Here is a 22,241-nt window from a genome sequence, read left to right as displayed (position 1 = left end):
TACATAAAATACTGTTTAACATCTATATGAAGCTGCTGAGTGCAGTCATTGGAGGTTTTGAAGCCAAGTGCCATCACTATGCTAGTAACAGACACCTCATAGTCTGGGGATATTCCTAGATCCATAGTTGTCACTGGAGTCCCAAGTTACTCTGATGTCTTGTTGTGCCTTTTACCATTTTGATTGGTTCATCAGCTATGGCCTTTCCTGGTCTGGGAGATCAAGGATCAGTACATAACACGGAAGACACAGATTTTAAAGCTCTGCATCACATAAGTGGCACAGCTACGGGGAATCAGTGAGATCATTCATGAGTGCATTAACATTTATAAAGAGCAACCATCTGCAATGTAGTATCAATTCAAAATGTTCCCATATATCCTTGAAATTAGCTTTGAACTAAAGATAATAAGTAGCATCCTAAGTTCACTGTAACTAATTAATAATATTAAATCTTTCCAATGATATTTTGAGCAACCCAGTTAGGAGGTTAACTTCTCAAGCACAGAATAATGAGCACAGATGTTATAAATTACTGATTAATGCAGATTCTCATGCCTCACTACAAATCACTGAAGAAGGTGTGGTTGATTGCAAAATGTTGTTAGAACCCTCTCTGGATTTTGACTTTTTGTGCCATTCCTATTCTGGATGGTGACCTTTCTTCCACCTGCCCCCACCTGTGGATTGTGTTCTTACCATTTTTCTCTATTCCTCCATACTAAGTTGAACACAGGTGGCGGAAAAGGTGCATTGTCAGAAAGAGGACTAAGACTATTCAGTGGCATAGGCCCTATTGCCCCTGGAGTCTTTGACAGGAGTGGGATTTCCCCCAAGTAATTTTTCCCAGAAGGGGGCTTTTCCTGGGTTCTTTCCCATTCCATGGAGTGATATCACACTAACAGCTTTGATGGACACACTCAGAGGACTTGGCAGATGACAGTGTGTCACTAGGTGCTGTCTTACCAGCACAAAGATTGAAACATGTTATCACTTTGAAATCAACACTTGCTTCTTTATAATTTGGTAGCTCCCCATATAAGGCATAATTTTTAATTTGATACATCTTTCAAAAGGGTAGCCTTGCTGACCATTTGTCAAGCATAGAAATAGCTGCGACAATATTACCAGGGTGAGGGAAAGCAACAATGCTGTTTCATTAATAGACAACAGGAAGTAAATTTGGGTAAAAAAGCAACTACAATAACAATGCAGAGGAATAGAAATGCATGTACAGAAGCATTAATGCAGTGTACATTATGCCAGCCAAGTTATTTACTTTGATAGAAGAAAATAAGAACCATGCCGGATCAGACAAAAAGATCCACTATTTATTTATTTAACTTCTATACTGCCCAACAGCTGAAACTCTACAGGCAGTCTACAACAATCCATTAAAACAGGATCTAAAATGCATCACAGTATAAAAACAGAGAAAAAATGTTGTACACAAAATTGAAACCACATTTAAAGCACATATAAAATTCCAATAAATTAAGCAAGATAATACCTGTTTGAACCTAATTAAACAACTAACAAAGTCCAGCTAATTAAATGTCCTGCAGTAGAGGAAGGTTTTTGTATTATTTTCTTTTTTAAAATCTTTATTAAATCAATTAAACAAAAACAAATTTCACAACATACACAAAATAATATACAATTCAAATAAGGAAAAACCTTTTCTTTAAATCAATTAAAACTATGTGATAACAAAGACCAGGACCTCTGGTTACAAATTAAATCATTTATTCCCTCAGGAGGCCCTGCAGAGGAAGGTCTTGGCCCAGTGCCAAAAAGATAGTAAGGTTGGCAACAATTGACATTTCCTATTTGAAAACCAGGCCTGACTCCTGCCTGAAATGAATCCAGATAATCAGTCTCATCCAAGAGTGTCAGGAACTGCTCAAGTACCTTTTCACCAGCTTAGAATTACTTAGAGTACTTCTGGATTCAGGGAGAATTTCTGCAAAAGTGGCCTCACCACCACTTGTTTGAAGTGGCAAGGGACCGCTCCTTCTCGTAAGGAGGCATTAATCACTTCCCTGACCCAGCTGGCAGTTCCCTCCCTGGTAGCTTGCATTAACCAAGAGGACTAATAGTAGGTCCCAGACAATCTCAGAGAGTCCTGCTAGAAAGCAAAGGGAAGATTCAATGGAGGCAGCCAGATGATGGTGACAATTATCATTATTTAGTGCGCTCACTGCCTCCAAATGCATTTGACCACAGGTACTTTATTTATTTTCATTTCTATGCCACCCCAAACAACATACAATACAGTTGCTAAAACAATAAAGCAGATAAAGTAGATAAAACAATAAATTAATATTTATTTATTTAAAACATTTCTATGCCGCCCCATTGCAACAAAGCCTCAGGGCATCTCACTATATATAGATAGATAGATAGATAGATCTAAGATTTAGATAGACAGATAAAAGCATTTTATGATAAAATGTAAACCACATGCAACATGATAAATACAACCAATTAACAAAGCAAAAATTAAATACTCCACAACAAACTATAAAATTATAAATGTAATAAATTTAATGAACATGCCAGAGGTTGACTTTATTCACTAGTTTTCTTCCACCTGTACTCAAGCTGTCTCCTAATTTGTTTCATTACTCTCAGCTCTGGGATATATCATGGAGCTGGACAAACTCTACTACAGAAAGGGCACTCAGGAGCAATCATGTCAACTGCCCAGATAATCTCGATGTTCTAGAGATAAACCAGGGATTCAGCAGGACCACCAGCCATATTAACCAAGTCACCCAGAGCCCTCTGGAAACCATCTGGATCCATCAACCTCTGAGCATAGATGATCTTAATGAGTCCCCCACCCCCAAAGAGGGGAAAAATCACCACTAGTCAACAGGAAGTGATTTGACCATGACAAATGGAACAATTCAAGGTCCACCCCACCTTTAGATCACTATTCCCATGGCTAGCTGAAAAAGACAGATCTAGAATATGTTCTGCTACATGTGTTGGGCCTATAACATGTTGGGACAGTTCATGGTTGTCATGGAGTCCATGAAATCCTGAGCTGATCCAGATGGGGTACCCTCAGAATGGATGTTAAAATCACTCAGGACGAGCAGTTTGGGGGATTTAGTCCAGGATTATGTTAACCCAGTAGTCAACTACTAGTGACATGGCATCCTCCAGCTCCTTTTCCCCAGCAACTGGTCTAACAGAGGTATTGTCTCCGATACAGGAAATAATCTGTAATCGTTATGACTGTCATTCTTCAACAAATTTCTCTAACCCTCTTCTAAAGCTACCTGAGCTGGTAGTCACGACTACATGTTGTGGTAGCTAACTCCATATTTTAACTGCACACTGTGTGAACACTCTTCCATTTATCTGTCCTGAATCTTTTCCGTTCAAATTCATGGAATAATTTCAGGTCCTAGTTTTATGGAATTATGGGGTGGGGAGCCAGTGTGGTGTAGTGGTGAAGAGCATGGGCCTGGGACTCAGGCGATCTGAGTTCTAGTCCCTGCTAGGCCATGGAGCCAACTGGGTGACTTTGGGCCAGTCACAAACTCTCAGCCCAACCTACCTCACAGGGTTGTTGTTGTGGGGATAAGATGGAGGAGGAGAATGGTGTAAGCTGCCTTGAGTCCTTTGAGGAAAAAGGCAGGATATAAATTGAAATAAATAAATAAATAAATAAAATTATCCATTTTTCTCCAAACCATACAAAATCTGTAAGCTTTAATCATGGTCTCATGTACTTGGATTTTATCTTAGATAAATAGTCTCACACACTGCAACCTTACTTCATAGGCAAGTTCCTACCATCCCTTGATCATTTTGGTTATCCCCACTGCATGTTTGTTCCATATATTTTAGTTTTTTAGTTAGAAACTGCTGAAAGAAACATTTGGCAGAATCCAACTAATGTTTCCCCAGATGGAACAAGATCTGCTAGGAGAATAGATTCCACTTCAACACTTGTGCCCCTACTTGAAGGTACTTCAAAGGGCTGGTGGACTCGTCAGAACAGATCTAGGAGTAGAGTAGGCTAAAGCAGGAGAAGTGGAAAGTAATGTTCTATTGCATCAGCAAAAGTTTGTTCACACAACATTAGATATAATCCATTGTCAAAGCACGGCCTTGTACAGATGAGATATGCAAATACTGATGGTTGAAACATGCTTTCACATTTACGCACATATTATTTATTATATTTGTATGGTCTCTGGATGACTCACAAGAACAAACTCAGAGTGCATATAGCTTTGTGTATTGTGACTGCACTTATCTTGAGTGGGTTTTTTTTTTTTTTTTTGTAAGTTACTTTTGTATCTTTGGCAAAGCTGAAGTTAACAAAAAAAAAAGTATTCACTGGAATGTGTTGAAATAATACTTTTCTCAGGTAAAACTGCCTAAAACCAATGCAAAATTAATCTAATTAGTCAGAAGTCAGGAAAACATTAATTGGGATTCTAGAATTTTAAGATATCAATTAAAAACGTAGCCTCTGTTTTTTAACTTACAACCATATGCCATATCCAGATGTATATCTTTCAATCATCCAGACTTAATAGTTTAGATTAAATTCATTAAGGATTAATTTTGCTTTGCGACTTGGCAAGCCATTAGTCATTTTCTGGCTCCAGTTCCCCCACTGTAAAATAAGTATTTAGTAGGCTATTGCCAACGTATTATTTAGTACTCACATAACTATTGTAATTGACACTAGAGAAACTCATCACCCACCAACCAACAGTTTTAGCAGTTCCTGATTTCTAACAAAATGCTCAAAACATTTATTTTTAATTTATTAATTTTAATATTTGTATTTTGGGTTTCCTCCAAGAAGCTTGAAGACTCATATACAAGTTTCTTGTTTTCTCTTTAAAACAGGTCTGTGAAATAGCTTACACAAACACTGATGTTTCCAAATCCACTCATCCTTGATATTGGATTTCCTAAATTTAAACCTAACATTATTTATAACTCTTTGAACATTCTGACCTGGTTTGAACATGTGAGTGCAAACAAGAAGGCTGATTACTGTCCCCTTGCCTGCTTCTGCTTTCTTCAGCATGACTTCTGCACACGCTGCTGAGTCTAGAGTTAAGGCATGCTTTGCTCTTCAGCCAATTCTGGCTTGTTTAACCCCTAAAGCTAATCCTCAAAGGTTCTGGGATTGGATGAAATGATAACAATCCTGGAATGAGGCACTCTTGCCTTTAGGAAAGTGGAAGTAGCAAGCATACATGGCGGCAGTGTTGAGGCAAAGCAATCAGTGGCCGAAAGAAGAATGGGGAAATGGCGGGCACGTTGCTCTTTATACTACAGCGGGGGAGGGGCGTGAAGTTCCTGCCAAATCTGTTAAAGCTTTGAATCTTTCCCAGCTGCAGACACTGCACAGGCACAGCACCCATAATGTGTGATGAACAGAGGCCACGATGAAGAAATGGAAGTTACTTGCCATTTTAAAACCGTTTGACATTTCCAAGACTTACAACTGAAGTCTAGCCAACCACACAGTGTAACATATCCTTCCAACCATGTCCTGTGGTCCTGTGGCCTGGCAAGTGCTTGCAAGTATCTCCTCCCCCAATCCCCCCCCCCCCCACAGTTTTCACAGGCAGGCCGCAAAACCAGGAAGATCCCCTATGTCCCCAATGAGCCACCATACATAACTGGGACTGTGTGCAGTTTTTATTTAGCATATTAATAAGTTCAAAAGATCCCCATCGCTCTTATGCAACCTGTATTTCATGTAAAATTGCCCAAACATAGATGTAATAAATTGCAAATACATATCAGTTCTCCCAGGATTGCAATTTATTTAAAACATTATATTCCACTGGCATATAATGGAATATAATGTTTTAAATAAACAAAGTGGCATAATTAAAGTGGCATAATTATCATTCAAAGTGATTCTAAAACAGCACACCAAAGGCAAAGCTAAATAATTGCCTGTAGGTCTCCAAAGTTAACAATGATCTCCAGGAAAAATACTTCCTGGCCATTCATTGGAGGATAGCTAATACCCATAATACCCTAACTTTGTATGTATAGCCATGAATTAAAGTGACATGTCTATGGGACAATGTTTCCAATTCTGCGATTTGCTGGATCACTCCTCAACTATCCTATCTATGGATCAGTATGATTTTTTCACCCTTAGATCTGATTTCAAGTTCATCCTTGGCGCATGATACACCTGGGCACTCAGGGCAGTCCATCACAAGTGGATGGCACAACCTAAATGGAACATGGGGTCCTATGCGCCCTCATTTCATTGTCATCTCTCCCCCACCCACCCACCCACCCACCTAGACACAACCAGTCACACACCTGCCCTAGGATAACAATACATTCCTTTTGCCATAGCAACTGTATAAAACTTGAAGAAAAGAGCAACCCCAATTTTGACAGTATAAGAAAAGTGCAAAGGAAAAGTAACAAAAGCAAATTGAGACCATGACAAAAAGGAAAACTGAAAGCATTTGTAAGGGGATCTCTCTCCCTCTCATACACACACACACACACACAAACACGGGGGGGGGGGGGGAGAGAGAGAGAGACCGACCTACTAAGATAATGGCTGAATAGCAGAGAGCTGAACTGGCCAGGTGGAACTTTTGGGTACACTTCTCAACTGAAAGTAGTTTATGTATATGCAAAAGTGCTAATTAGCTAACAGAATAAATTGTTGAGTAGGATGAGTAGGCCTTAGCAGAAAGGGAGGATATTTGGGAAGATATCCTTCCTTATATTTTTATAAGATCCTCCTAAAGCTAGCACTATTTAAAATAACTAAATGTAACATTAACTGCTATACACTAAGAAAAAACATAATAAAAGGCATATGGGACAGACAGAATTTTTAACTATCCTGCTCCAGAACTGTAACTTTCAGATACATGGTGTGTGGGCAGGAGGTTTCTTCTAAATCCTGCAGGAGCTTTTGTCACTGTTGATCACATCATATTACTTAGCTTGGGCAGTTTATCCATATTGTGACCCAGTGAGTTGAGTATTACGCCTCATTTAGCAGTCAGTATTCTCAGCAATGTTACCTAGCTTTATATGAAACAATTTATGGGTAAGAGTAGCTGAATTTTTGGGGTGCAGTGTCACCACTTCATTGATGACATTAGACTCTACTTCTATCTGTGGAAACATGTGCTCCTGAATCAGTGTGTTTAAGTTGCTTACAAAGAAAATAACAATTAGAGTTATCAAGAAAAATTTAGACAACGAAGAGTGAAAAAGAGAAGAATCTCAGGAAAATACTGTCTGTTACTTTTTATATAACACCAGCAGGTGCGCAACAATCCTGAGTTCTCACTTCTTCCAAGGCAAATAAAGAATGGAATGCAAATAATTTTCTCTTTGGAAGACTTTATTTATTTACAGTATACTCCCACATGTTCAATGGAACATACTCCAAGTTAAGTACATGCAGAACTGCAGCCTCACTGTTATGAAATGTAAACTGAAGACTAGAAAGAGGCTGCCTCATAATGGTTCCAGTAAAAAGCAAATGATCAAGAGCTGTCCTTGTTGTAACAGTTGGGTATTTTTGTTTTTTAAGAATAGCAGTTTACTTCCTCACAACTTAAAATAAATAAATGCTGGTCAACTAAATTCAGCTTGTAAAATTACCCTTGGAAATTAAAGGACAATTAGTATTTCTCTTTCAGGTCCTTAAAATAAGGCCTAATTGAATGGGTGTTTCTCATTCAATTAATTAAACATTAACGATTAAGGATTAATTTTTAATGTCATGATGTTAAAGAATAGGAATATGTTGTGGAATTTCTTAGGGTCAACTAAGACTTGAAAAATTCATTTTAGTTTTCCAGTGACTGCAGTCATTAATTTAATCAGGTGTTTTACTCAGCAAATAGGTATTTTTAAAAACTACAGGGACTTTTAAAGCCCTTTAACCCAGGAGTTCCCATTCCCCAAGCTGAGGACCAGTACCAGTCTGTGGCCTATTAGGAACCAGGCTGCACAGCGGGAGGTGAGCGGCAGGCAAGTGAGTGCAGCTTCATCTGTATTTGCAGCTGTTCCCCAGTGCTAGCATCACTGCTGGGGAGCAGCTGCAAATACAGATTATCATTAGGGCCCTTTTGGGTCTTGGGCCTTGAAAACAGGAGGGAGCAGTGGCAGCAGCAGAGCCAGGCAGCAAGCAGCATGAAGAAGCTGGGGAGGGTGTGTGAGAGTGGTGAGGGAACCGGGAAGCTCGTAAGGGCTGGGCTGCGGGGCTGCAGGTTAGGGGGAGATGCCTACTGATTCTGCATTATGGTGAGTCGTATAATTTTTTCATTATATTTTACAATGTAATAATAATAGAAATAAAGTTCACAATAAATGCAATATGCTTAAATCATCCCAAAACTATTCTCTTGCCCCCAGTCCATGGAAAAATTGTCTTCCATGAAACTGGTCCCTCATGCCAAAAAGGTTGGGGACTGCTGCTTTAGACCCTTCCAAGTGGAAGAGAATAATCCCTGAACATCAAATATATGGGGGGCGGGAATCCTTTGATTGGTATTATGTCAGAATATAAAAGCATCCTTTACAACATAGCTTAGATTGCAAGACACAGTGGCTTTTTCCCCTTCCTGTATGTACTGCATGTATGCTGAGCACAGCTTGCCAAGTTATGCAAACCCAGTGAGCCTGGCTGGTTGCTGTGGTTAACAAGCCACAGTACAATCCTAAAACATCCCATGGGTTCTTGGTGGCTTGTTAACCATGGCAGCAGGCATGTTATGCAGATCCTTTCAGCATACATGGTGGGGGGAAGCCACCATGGTTTATTGCCTTCCTTGTGTTCATGTGAACAGGGTCATTAATTGCAGTGCAAGAGGCGGCCTGATGTCTCTTCTTATCCTTTCTTCCAGACTGTACCATCTTGAATCGAGAAGCCACCAAGTCAAACCACATCTAGTTTTGTATTTAAGAAAAGTTGGTACTTAACAGGTAACTTAAATTTAATGCTCTAAGACTCAATGTACCCCCCCAACCCCCCCCCCCACAAACTTTTCTAATATAGTTTTCACCATCTTCTCCGCCAGGAAAGAAAGGTCAGTTCTTTCCGTGACAATTACTGTCATTTCTATACTGATCAAAATATTCAGTAGTTTTGTTGATTAAGCCAAGTCTTTTGTATGCTACATACAGTCAGGATCATAAACCAATTTCAAACTGTGGTTTAAGTGCTTAAGTTTCCTGATTCAGATCAGATAGGAAACTACAATTAACTAAAAACTTCTGAGTTTCATTCAGAGGCACCACAAAGGGAAAAGGGAGCAGCTCTGAAAGGGCTTTGAAAGCCAATATGCTTGTGCATATTTTGGCTTAAACATCCAAATGCATGCAACGTTCCCCAAGAATATATGCTTCTGCCAGCCTACAAATCAACATTGTCTTGATTTGTACTATTCTTTCTCCTATGAGAAGGTGCAAACACTGGAAATAGACATTATTGCAAATGTGTAGTAGCTGTTGAAAACAGCCGCCCTGTCTATCGTCTTCTTCATTCACACACATAACACCTAGTAAAGCAAACTACATGATATCAGGCCGCAAGTTTCACTTCATCTGCTCCACATTATTAGCTGCTGTGCACGGGGCTTGAAAAATGTGCAGCATTAAGTCACAAGACACATCTATTATTACTACAAACCACCAGCACTCCTGTCCTGACACATTAGGGAAAACAAGATGGTCTATTTTTATTGGGTGGCAGTCTCACATCTGTATTATCTTAGTCAGGTCTAACTTCAATTACTAATGCCTCTATCAGAAAAGTTATTCTTAAAGAAATATTTAAATAAGATGGCTAAAATCTCTTAAAATCTTATGTTTTCTCTTTAGTGAAAATGCCATCATGTCTCTAGTGTGACTCCTGAATTTTGTGCTCAGAATCTCATTAAATTCTCATTTATTGTCATCTCCCTGGGCCACACTCCAAAACAACTAATCCAGAAAAATATACAGGCAGTCTCTGGGTTACAAACTCTGTCCCTGAGAAAATGGAAATTCATCTTAAGTTGAATTGTATGTAAGCTGGATCATATAGAGTTGGCCCTCCACATTTGCAGGGGTTAGAGATGCAGAAACCTGTGAAAGTGGACGAACTGCAAATATCTCTACCTGCCCACTCAATTCAGCAGTGCCTCCTCTTTGTAGCAAGGAATTGCTGGAGAGATTTCCCTCTGCAGATAGGTCAGGTAGGAATGGGTATGGCATGCTTTGGAGGCCTTGCTTTCCTCCTTACATTTCCTCGCTCTATACAGCTGATGATTTTCACAGTAATTAAAAAAAAAAGGCTTTATGGCTGTTTGTTCATAAGTACAAGTTGTTTGTAAGTCAGATATTTGCAACTCAGGGACTGTCTGTATTGCTCCAGCATGGATCAGAGCAACAGTGAAGGAGGCTTCAGTTGTTACAGAATTCCTATATACTCCTATGAAACATCAAAACGAAATTTGAACAGATAGGTCTGTGTGGTGATTACACATTGTTTTCTTTGCATTCTGCAACACCAATACCTTTTTATATGGTTCATACATGTGATAGACTTAAATGCTGTAATGTTGAAATGCCCTTGAGACCCTTATTCTCAGTACAGTTCTTCTAGCAGTAAATTCTGTCATATGAAAAGTGGCAAAGGTTACATCTGTGCAGAGTTTCTTTTTGAGGGGGAAGGAAGAACAAAAGGAAGACTTCAGACATTTCTCCAGTGTCCCAGTGGAGTTGCCGTCTTTCTCCAACTGGGGCTATAGATCTTCTCTGCACCATTGTTTACTGTGGCATGTGGAAGAGAGGAATCATTTGTGAGTAGCTCGGTGTTTGCAGATATTGTTTCTCATCTGAAAATGCCTCAGTGTGGCTAGCTTTGGACATGATTTTGTGACTCCTGAATAACTATGAGATCTGGTGCTGGCTGATTGGTGCCCTATATTGAAGGTCTGATGTGATTTCAGATGTGACAAGTCTCCTAAACATGCTTCAGTAATTAAGGGATAAATCATGACCCTTTCAAGCCAAGCCCACTTTTGGATGCTTAGCTTATTTTAATATGGAGAGTGCTCTGAATTAAAACAGGAATTGGATAGACCACTGCTTGGGATAATATTTTCTTGGGAATGAGAAGGTAGGGAGTATTATATTTGCTATATATGTTGGTGTGGTAAGTAGTCTTCATGAACCAGTTCTCAAGATTATAAGAAATAAATACATGATCACTCATATTCACCTTCAAGTTCAGCTTTATATGATTATAATTATTAATAGTAGCAGCAGCAGTAGTGGCGGCAGCACCAGCATTGCTTTCTAATAATTTCCCATACTTTAGTAGAAGAAAGGAACTTGCGATGAGTATACAAAATCTTAAATGTGAAATATAAAAGCTTTGCAAAGTAAACACCCATGTACAGGGAAAATACCAGAAATGAGAGAAACAAAAATTGTGAGGGTCTAGAGGCAAAATAATGCTGGTATCACAACTATCACGAAAAGCCTGCCTGAAGGCAATACAGATACCAAACTGTCAAGAACTGCAGCCTTCAAGCGTGCTTTGCTTAAAAATTTGAAAGCATCAAATATTGGCTAAAATATGTGCTACACAAATAATTCAAAATACCCAGAGTCAAGACCACAGGAATTAACATGCTATTGATACCATGAGATTTGCAGGCAGCAGATTGCTAGGGAGACCGGAAGTCATGGCTTGGCAAAATTAGTCGTACCTGGTTAGAAGGGAAAGAACAATCTTTATGAAGCCAAAGATGTTTTAATTTTGATAGTCTTTAGTCTCTGCTATTCAATCTTTTACCCAATTTACCAAAAAAAAAATTACAAACCTTCAGTGGCTCTATTAGCTAAATATACACAGCTAACCCTTTGCACCCGAAAACAAGACTCAAAGGAAGATTGTAAGTGCACCAAGTCACACTTATTATTTTTTTGAGACACATATACTGGGTGGTGGTGGTGGAGATTACAGGCATCCATTATCAACACATAATTTGTATTAATTTTAGCAATCGATATACCAGGAGGAATACATGAACTTAATTCATGATTCATATGCATAAGAATCAGGAACCCAGTTTCAGAGGTGTACATTTCTATGTTTAATAGGAAATAAATAAATTACAAGGGGCTGTGATGAATTCAGACTATTTGGTGTTTACACTACAATAAGGACAAAGGAATTCTTATGAAGTGAACAGAACTCAATAATGAAGATGAAGGAGAACTAAGAATGTCCACTGGGGAACTCTTTGACAATGTTTCATGATGTCCAGAACATTAAGAGTCTGACCTAAAATAGCATAAAAGTTATTCTGATACATCAAGATACGAAATAGATTACTCTTAAAGGGAAGAAAGAAAAAATGCAGATAAGAAATGAGAACCAATCATTCTGCTTGAACTGTGACATACTAAAACTCAGCTATGATTGCAAGGAAGGAAATTAGAAAACTACCAACCTAAAATATTTTAAACAACTGGTTCATAAATAGTAAAAAAATCCTTAAAGGGGTTATTGAAACAGATATTTTCCAGATGAACAAAACTTGGACAAAACAGAGTTGCGTTCAAACAGGAAGAATAACTTAGTTTAGGAACTGAATCCTAGGAATGTCAAACAGAAAAACACTATTCATGTTGGGAAAGAAGTCTTAAACAAGAATAGTGCAATGTTACTTTAATTACAAACCTATTTCACAGCTTCCACAAAAGATAAACATTGGTATTATATATACTGAAGTGTCTAGAGTGTGCATGTCATATACTATCTCAGCAGAAAGTTCAAGATTGAGGCTCAAATGATTTGCTTTCTTTTAAAAACAGCTAATGTGGCGGTGCCTGTTAAAGAAAGTTCAATTGAAAGCCCTAAGTTTTTAGAGATACTTGTGAACTAACATATCAATTAAATGCTGCAGCAAAGGGATTTCTAGGATTAGGGTAGGATAATGAGGATTCTTCTAGGAGCCTCTCAGTTCCAACCAATGTAATTTATGGCCTTTAAAAATATTAATATGAGGGGGGGAAGCAAAAATATATTAACATTGTGCATAAAGCTGAGGCTTGGAATTAGAGATGATCATGCAATAATGTAGTTTCCTTTATAATTCCTTTCATTTGGAGTAGCTGCACAGCGTTCTATGAACATTATTATCACCTTGTCACACAAAAGCCAACGTTACAAGGAACATGGAACAACGATGATCAGATATCTGTTTGTTCTGTATGAAGCCATCAATACAAGCCTCAGCAGACATGATTGTCTCTTTCTTGCATAACAGTGTGACAGTGGAACATTTAAGTCAGGTTATGTTGTGTGCATCAAGAAGACCACCAGAAAGAGTGTATCAGCAACAGAAAGAAGCTAAGCAGGTTTTGTGCAGCAGTTGCCCAAGTGGTTTTTAGATACTGAAGAATAAGCATATCTTACTGATTTAAGCATTACAGTTCAAATTGTGTTCTATTTGCGTTAGGTTCTCTGCATCTGGAGTTCTGTACACGGAGACACTAGGCAGATTTTGAACAGCTGATACCTTTTTGCATGCTCTCCAAGAGCTCTTCTTAGGTAGAATGTGAAACTCAAAGATTTGCTCAGCAGCATCTTCCACTTTTAGTACTGCCCAAACTCCAATAACATTAAATAGAATCACCCTTTCTTTTGTTTCTTTTTTGGTGGTGGTGGTGGGGTTGGTTTATAGTATGCTGGAATTACACCAGCTACATCAATAGTGAGATGTCACCAGCTTTCTTTGTAATACCACAATAAGCCCTGACACATCTCCTGTTTCAGGCCATAACCATTTGTTTTTGCAGGGCATATTTCTGCTTTATGGCAGATAATTTAGTCTTTTGTAATTAGTAGAACAGACATGAATTCATTGCATTTGTCTCCTCAACTCTTTAAAGACAACACTGCAATCAATTACTACATCAAGACACAGTAAGCCAAAGTCAGGATGAAATAGACTGGAAATGCCTCTTTTGCAATTCCTTCCCTCATTTATGGCCATGATCTAATTTCAACAGAATAAAAGATCGAAGATTTGATTTGCCTGAGTTTGTTTCACTATTAATAAACTGTTACAAAGATTATGCAGCCAAACTGAAGACATCTAAGAAGTATAATTTGAATAGCAAACATCAGGTACTTGTTGCTAAATTTTGCATATCTTATGAAATAACTTAGTTCTATGATGTAAGTCATTGAAGAAAAGGCTATAAATGAGATCCAGACCCCCTCAATCTTTCTAAGCATGGAGACTGATTGTCATGGAAAAAGATGTAGGTATATGAGCCTGGAGCTGGATTTTTTACTTCCTGGCCTTTTTCTTAACTTGCATATTTAGAAGGGTAAGCAGTAAAGAAACAAAGAGGAATGGCAACAATCAGTAAATGGGCAGGATTGCATAAAAACTGCAGTGCTGTGTGCAATCAGATTTCTAGGGCAGCACAAAGCCAATATAAGCTACTGATCAAGCAGACAAGGTAGAAGGGAAAAGACAAACACACAACAAGTTGAAAGAGCAATATCAATCAGCAGGTGCACAAAGCATCAAGGCACAATTCCATGAAGTCAGCAGATGCACACGACAGCAGGGGAGCAATGGTAGCCAGTCACAAGATGGGAGAAGTTCAGTAAGAGGTAACTGCCCATTAACAGTCGTAAACAAATGACAACAAGAAGCCATGGGCAGTACCTTGGGTAATCCTAAATTGTGTAATCAGTGGAAAATTTCAAGCAATCAAGCAGCAAAACAATGTGTTGCAATGCCAGGCAGCCAACAAGATAAAGCGGAAAGAAAGCAATGAGCGGCATATCATTTTTAAATGCACGGTTCAAAGAGGCCATGTTCCGGAATAAAGCTGCTGGCAAGGAGGAAAAAGAAGCTTTTGAATAGATTGCCAGGGCAGTGGGATGACATTGGTTTTAGTTTCTTTTCTTTTTTGTAATTATATATACTGTACGTGAAAGAACCCCAGAATCTGGATGCTCATCTTCCAATAATAGCATTAGATCAACAAAATGTATCATGGAAATCCACAAGAGTACAGCACACAAATGAAAATGAGGCTGAGCCCTAGTGCCTGAGGGAGGCCTGGGGACCCTCCTATAAATGAAATTAGAAATGAGAATCCACAAGGACATTTAAAAAATGGGAACGCATCTAAAATTGTTTCTAATACATGATTTCAAAATAAAACAAACCAAAATACTAGCAAAGAACTGGATTAGAAATGATTGGCTGGGATTGAAGATGTTGCTTACCCCTCTCTGGAGCCCACAAAATGGGAATGTTGGGAATTTCTGCAGCAGAAAAACAGAAGAGAAAAAGGGATTTCTGACTCCCAGGTTCAAGGAAAAGCAGGTCAATTTAGGGATGGTGACGTGCTTAGAGCACAACAAGAATGGGAGAGAACCTTTGCCCATTCCCAGATGCAAACATTTTCTGAGAATTGAGAAAGGTTTGAAAACCCCAAAGCATTTAAATATCACAATCTCCCACCTCTGTTCACAAAACAACGTCACTTACCTGTAATTAATTTTCTTGGAGGAATTTGTCCACATAGAGCCTACATATGCCCTCAGTGCAGCATCTCTTAGGAAAGTATAGATAGATTTTTAAAAGCCATTCAAACTGTAAAGGAACAGGCACTCTGTAGATAGTACAAAGTGGTAGAAAGAGCTTATAAATCAATCAACTGTTTCTATTCATTTCAAATTCACTTTCTGCCTTGCAATTTTTTTCAAACGTAGGGACTGTATTTTTCATTAACAAGTGGGACTTTATGTGGACAATATTATTCTAAGAAAATTAATGAATTACAGGTAAGCTTTCTTCCTTCAATAAGTGGTTGCCCACACAGAGCCACACATATAGATGAAAAGGGTCATGCATGAAAATCAGGAATGGGTACAAGAATCTTTACACCTGCTATATAATAGTGAATGTTTTTAAAAATTAACAGTAAAATAATTTTGTGATGGGCAAATATTGTGTTGTAATAAACTGATTATTGATATTGAGTAAGAAAGTACAAAGCAGGAAAGAAAGGAAGTAGTATATAGTTAACACAGCTGTTACAGCTTAGCAGAGATAATATCTTTCTCTATTTCATAGTATGTCAGCAAATTCATTTTATGTAATGAAGATATACAAAAATATTAACACATATTTTAGTCCAAATATACATTGGATGAGAGTGTGAAACACCACACACACACACACACACACACACACACTTGCAATACCACATTTGTGTGATGAGTCTTCTCATGCAGTCTGGGCTAGAACAGCACAGCAAAGAAATCTAGCTAGAAAACTTAAATGCACTGTACTTTAATAAACAAAGAACTATCAAAGTTGTGCATCTCTTGGATAAACATTCAGGTGAAACAGCACACTAAGGAATATATTATACAAGAAAATGTCAGAAATATGAATAACTGCTCATCATACAATATAACAGCAATAGTTATATAGGAATGCTTAATCAGATTAATTACTGATGGCATGCAAAACAAAAACAAATATTAGTATACGTGTTGATAGCTTGTTTTACAAATCTGCATGCAGAAATTTAAAAGTATGCACATTAGGGTAAAAAATCCTAACTCCATGGAAACATGGATGGGGTGAAACTCACATTGACCAACAAGGAAACAGGCTAGTCCTTTGCATATCACCAAAGCAGAGGATATCCATTACTTGCCCCCCACTCAAAGAAAGAAAGAAAGAAAGAAAGAAAGAAAGAAAGAAAGAAAGAAAGAAAGAGGACACCAACTTGCAATAAATTGTTCATCTGCTGATTTGTATTGTATAGATGCAGATATAGGAATATCATACATCTCATCATAGTGTGGAAGACCGTGATCAGGTAACCTGTGTGCCTTAGTCTGCTGTCCAGCTGCTGTTGATGGGCATCTTCAAGACCCAGTCTTCTTTCTGCTGGCTCTTTACTTTTATACTGGTTCAGGATTAGACAGCCCTTCAAGCAGAGGATGTCTTCAAAAAAAGAACGATCCTCTGGCAGTCCTTCAGAGGACCTCACTCTGTAAAAGAGGCCACATGGCCATCCTACCAGCACAGGGTTCTTAAGGTTGTAGTGGACAGCTCAATGAAAAACCTGAACCTGTGTCCAAGTGCAGTTAAACAAACAAACAAACCTCCACTACAAAAGGAGTACAAGAAAATGCCTTTATATAAATCGATGGTGCACCCACATTTGGAATATTGTGTACATTTCTGGGCACTGCAGCTCAAAACTGATATTGTAGAGCTGAAGAAGATACAGAAAAGGGCAACCAAAAGGACTAAGGGGCTGAAACAACTCTCCTATTAAGAAAGGTGCAGCTACTCAGTTTTGAGAAAAGGTGAGTAAGGTAGTCATGATACAGGTAAATGAAGTTATGCATGGTGCAGAGGAAGTGAAGAGGCATCATAATAGTAATAATAATAGTGTTAAAACACAGAAGCTTGCTTATTAAATGAAGCTGAATTCTCAAGACAAAAGGAAACACTTCTTTACACAGTACATACTCAAATACTGGAGTTCATTACTGAACGATTTGGTGAATGCTGCTAATTTGTATGGCTTTAAAAGAGGATTAGTTAAATTCACAGAGGATAAGGCTACAAAGCCTAGTTGTAATTGCTATACATTACCTCCAGTATCAGAGGCAGCATGAATTCTAGTTGCCAGGGAGTAGGAGTGGAAAGTGCTATTGTGCTCTTAACCCACTTCTGGGATCTCCACAGGTATCTAGTTGGCCACTTTGGAAACTAAATGCTGGAATATGGATTTCTGGTCTAATCCAGCAGAGTTCTTATATTCTTATGGAGGTTAGGGAAAGGTCCCTAATTCTGGTTTAAGAAAAAATAGCAATTTGCTGTGCCATATAGTCTGGTCTAATGTAGTCAAAGACATGCTGGTATAAAATCAGAGGACACAAAAGAACTATTTGAGAGATTACAGAAATCTGGGGGGCAATGGATCATCATGCAAGTGATGTACAAATCAATAGGTATGACATACAGGTATAATCATGCAAATATCAATATATAGCTGGACCAGAAAAAGATTTCTTTTTCTTGAGACATCAGCATGTGTGCACCCTTGAAATGCAGCTGACACTAACTAGCTGCCATTCCAGAGACAGCTAACTGACACTTGACAGAAAACAGCAGCTCAAATAAAGGGCAATTCATATCACCTGAGCCCATCTTCCTCCTCTTCCTTAGAATAACACCCCATTCTCCTCCCCCTCCTTGGATGCATCACCTTTCTCTTTGGTATGCAGGCCCAAAAGATCATGCCATTGTAACTTTTCACTTCTGCAACCCATTAGAAAGTTTTAACTGTGCTACATGTAATCCTTTAATGATAAGTATATAAAAGGGCCAAGTGAGGACAGTTCAGGCAGACAAACTGGAATAATTCATTGGTAGGCTGTTATTCTTAATAATAAATCTCTTATAAGAAAACCTTCCCCTGTTGTGTATTTTGAACATATGCAAACCAGGACACAGACCATTTGGTCAACACCAGTAAGAAAGTATTTCATTCAGCTATATCCCATGAATCTAAGTCACAATGTTAAATGCTATACTAACATCATCTATGAGTTTATTCCAAGTTTTAAAATCCATTATTAGCATCCAGAAAGCTTTTTTGCCCCATATAAACAGGCCTGCTATCTCAACTGATTATTTTTTTAACAGCTGACCTTCATGCCATACTAAAACTCTCTTCAAATTCAAAAGCAATTTCCCATACAAATACAATATTGCTAAGATAACCAAATCTAAAGCTTCTTTAGATTTGCTGAACCAGTTATTGGTTCTATTGGTTCTGCTTGTTTCAGCATGTCAACATATGAATCAGATCATGCATAAGGGCAAGAGAAAACATCTCTTGACTTAGTAATACACAGCAGAGAGATTTTGTGAAAAATAATCTATAACCATACCGACAAGTAGTGATTAGTTTTATCATATTGCAGTTCTGTGATAGAATATACAGTGTAAAGGGGACAATAAAGTTTTGGAGCATAGTGTTCATTATGAGCATGGAATCAACAAAAAGAAAAATGGCTATTTATGATTAAAAGTATGCAAATTGGGAGTTTATTTTTTCAAGTGCAACCAAGCTAAATCTCTTATCTTCAATAGGAAGCTTCATTCATCTATTAACATAAAGATGATATTGATTTAAATTAAGAGATTCTTGTTAAATACTATTTGGCAGAGGCAAGGAAATGTTGTGTGTGTGTGTGTGTGTGTGTGTGTGTGTGTGTGAGAGAGAAATAAGGCAATTAGGACAGAACACATAACATAATGAAAATTCCAGTAACAACACTTGAATCCATTTCCAAAGGAATAAATTAAGAATTAATAGTCTAGTTACTAATATGCCACTATTAATAAGAACCAAGCATGTGCTATCTAATGGTCTTATCAATTATGGTATTAGGCATGTTCAAGGATTACTCTGCTACAGGCAACAGAGGGGGGGGCATGAGTAAAAATATTTTGAATACAGGCATAACAAGACAAAACAAAAATGTGCTATAATGTGAGATCATTAAATAACTCATCCAACTGATACATATTAACATTAGCTTGCTTCATTATCACATTTTACACCTAAATAGAAAATATTTCACAATTTAATTAGCTATTCCTATTTTCATGTTACTCAATAATGAAAAATTCTTGCAAACATACATATTACACTGTGAGGAAGGATGAAAAGTCAGTTTTATGTAATAGTATTAATATGCTTCAGGTTTTCATTATGAAAAAATGGCCTTTAAGGAAAACAGGTAATGAAATCAGCTAATACATATTAAATGCTATCATGATCTTAGCAAATTCCAAAGGGCTTAACTTTTAGTATAAGCTGGGATCTAGGGTTCTTTCCCACTACTAATGAATTTAATTTAATGTAGAAAAGGAAGTACCACAAGTGACAGCTGTTATAAATGGGCATATATGTGGCATTTCACAGAAATGTCAGAATCCTTAAGTTATCACTTCCATCCATCACAGACTTTTGCCCCACTGTTTAATTTTCCACATATGTGTTTGTGTGAGTGTGTGTGTGCGGGGGTGGTAAGGGGGGGAAAGGAGAGAACTCTATTGATGAACACATCATCATCTTATTTTTACTGTGCTCTAAGTATAGATGGTCACAGTGCAGTGTTGCAAATTTACTGTCTTCTTTATGTTGTGGCTATTAAAACTCAATTTCATAGTTAAAAAAACCATAATGCATCTAGGCATCAGTTAGAATGGTCATCCCATTAACTTAGCGAGGACTACTAATAAACTCTAAAAACGCTATTAAAATTGTTTCACCGAGAAGACTAAAGTATTTTTTATCCTTTCCGTATTAACAAAAAGTACACTTAACTAAACTTCAACAGAATTTAATTTTTGATAACATAATACAGTAACTTTTCTACCTAAATAAACCAACCTATGGTATCTCCCAAATAATTAATCTTTGAACCTCTTTCCACTGAAATTTAATCTAGGTCCAGTATAAGTTTTTCTAAACCTTAGATTGATACCTATGTTCAGTTTTAGTGGAACTTATAAGTGGAGTGCGTCCTTCATGGATCACTGCCTTGTCATGGTGAAGGGGCTTGTGTAGCTCAATGAAGCTGTGAGCTATGCCGTGCAGGGCCACCCAAGACGGACAGGTCATAGCAGAGAGCTCTGAAAAACGTGATCCACTGAATAAGGAAATGGTAACCCACTCCGGTATCTTTGCCATGAAAACCCCATGGTCAGTACCAAAAGGCAAAAAGATATGACGCCGGAAGATGAGCCCCTCAGGTTGGAAGGTGTCCAATATGCTACTGGGGAAGAGCGGAGGACTAGTACTAGTAGCACCAGAAAGAATGAAGTGACTGGGTCAAAGCCGAAAGGACAATCAGTTGCAGATGTATCTGGTGGTGAAAGGAGAGTCCGATGCTGCAAAGATCTATACTCCATAGGAACCAGGAATGTAAGATCCATGAATCAAGGCAAGCTGGATGTGGTCAAACAAGAGATGAAAACACTGAACATCATCATCTTAGGAATCAGAGAACTAAAATGGACAGAAATGAGTGAACTTAATTCAGATGATCATCAGGTATACTACTGCAGGCAAGAATCCCTCAGAAGAAATGGAGTAGCCTTCATAGTCAATAAAGGAGTAGGAAAAGCAGTACTGGGATACAATCTCCAAATGACAGAAAGATCTCAGTTCGAATCCAAGGAAAATCATTCAACATCACAATAGTCCAAGTCTATGCCCCAACCACTGGTGCTGAAGTGGCTGAGGTTGACCAGTTCTATGAAGGCCTTCAACACCTTCTAGAATTAACACCAAAAAATGATGTCCTTATCATCATGGGGGATTGGAATGCTAAAGTGTGAAGCCAAAATGTTATTGTTTTAATTTATTGTGCATTTTATTGTATGTTGTGAGCCGCCCCGAGGCTTTGGCAAGGGGCAGCATAGAAATGTTTTAATAAATAGATAGATAGATAGATAGATAGATAGATAGATAACAGGAATAACAGGCAAGTTTGGCCTTGGTGTACAAAATGAAGCAGGGCACAGGCTGGTAGAATTTTGTCAAGAGAATTCGATGGTCATAGCAAACACTCTTTTCCAACAACCCGAGAGACGACTCTACACATGGACATCACCAGACGGTCAACACAGAAATCAGATTGACTATGTGCTCTGCAGCCAAAGATGGAGAAGTTCTATACAGTCAGTAAAAACTAGACCAGGAGCTGACCATGAGCTTCTTTTTGCAAAATTTAGGCTTAAATTGAAGAAAGTAGGGGAAAGCACTAGGCACTAATCATATCCCTGATGAATATACAGTAGAGGTGACAAATAGATTTCAGGAATTAGATCTGATAGAGTGCCTGAAGAACTATGGATGGAGGTTCGCAACATTGTACAAGAGGTGGCAACTAAAACCATCCCAAAGAAAAAGAAGTGCAAGAAAGCAAAATGGTTGTCTGATGAAGCTTTACAAATAGCTGAGGAAAGAAGGGAAGCCAAAGGCAAGGGAGAATGAGAACGATACAAACAATTGAATGAAGAATTCCAGAGAAAAGCTAGAAGAGATAAGAATGCCTTCTTAAATGAGCAGTGCAAAGAAATAAGAAAACAATAGAATAGGGAGGACCAGAGATCTCTTCA

The 22,241-nt window shown here is 38.1% G+C and overlaps 1 protein-coding gene across 17 annotated transcripts in view; it reads right to left on the bottom strand.

Moving 5' to 3' along the window:
- GPHN (gephyrin) overlaps nt 1-22,241 on the bottom strand; it is a 375,414-nt gene that overhangs the window by 183,929 nt on the left and 169,244 nt on the right. For 2 of the 17 annotated variants that reach the window (XM_044436487.1, XM_044436489.1), the window contains exon 5: nt 15,296-15,334. The exons of 13 other annotated variants lie outside the window; for them this stretch is intronic. In XM_044436487.1, the coding sequence (XP_044292422.1) occupies nt 15,296-15,334 (39 nt within the window). Of the gene's footprint in view, nt 1-11,677; nt 11,745-15,295; nt 15,335-22,241 lie in introns of all 17 variants that reach the window. 2 more of the 17 variants (XM_044436478.1, XM_044436479.1) reach the window with 2 other exon arrangements.

The sequence above is a fragment of the Varanus komodoensis genome, unplaced genomic scaffold (assembly GCF_004798865.1).
Source record: "Varanus komodoensis strain SLA01 unplaced genomic scaffold, ASM479886v1 scaffold3, whole genome shotgun sequence".
Classification (NCBI taxonomy): domain Eukaryota; kingdom Metazoa; phylum Chordata; class Lepidosauria; order Squamata; family Varanidae; genus Varanus; species Varanus komodoensis.
The sequence above is the reverse complement of the archived record's forward strand: the minus strand, read 5'-3'. Positions and strand labels throughout refer to the sequence as shown.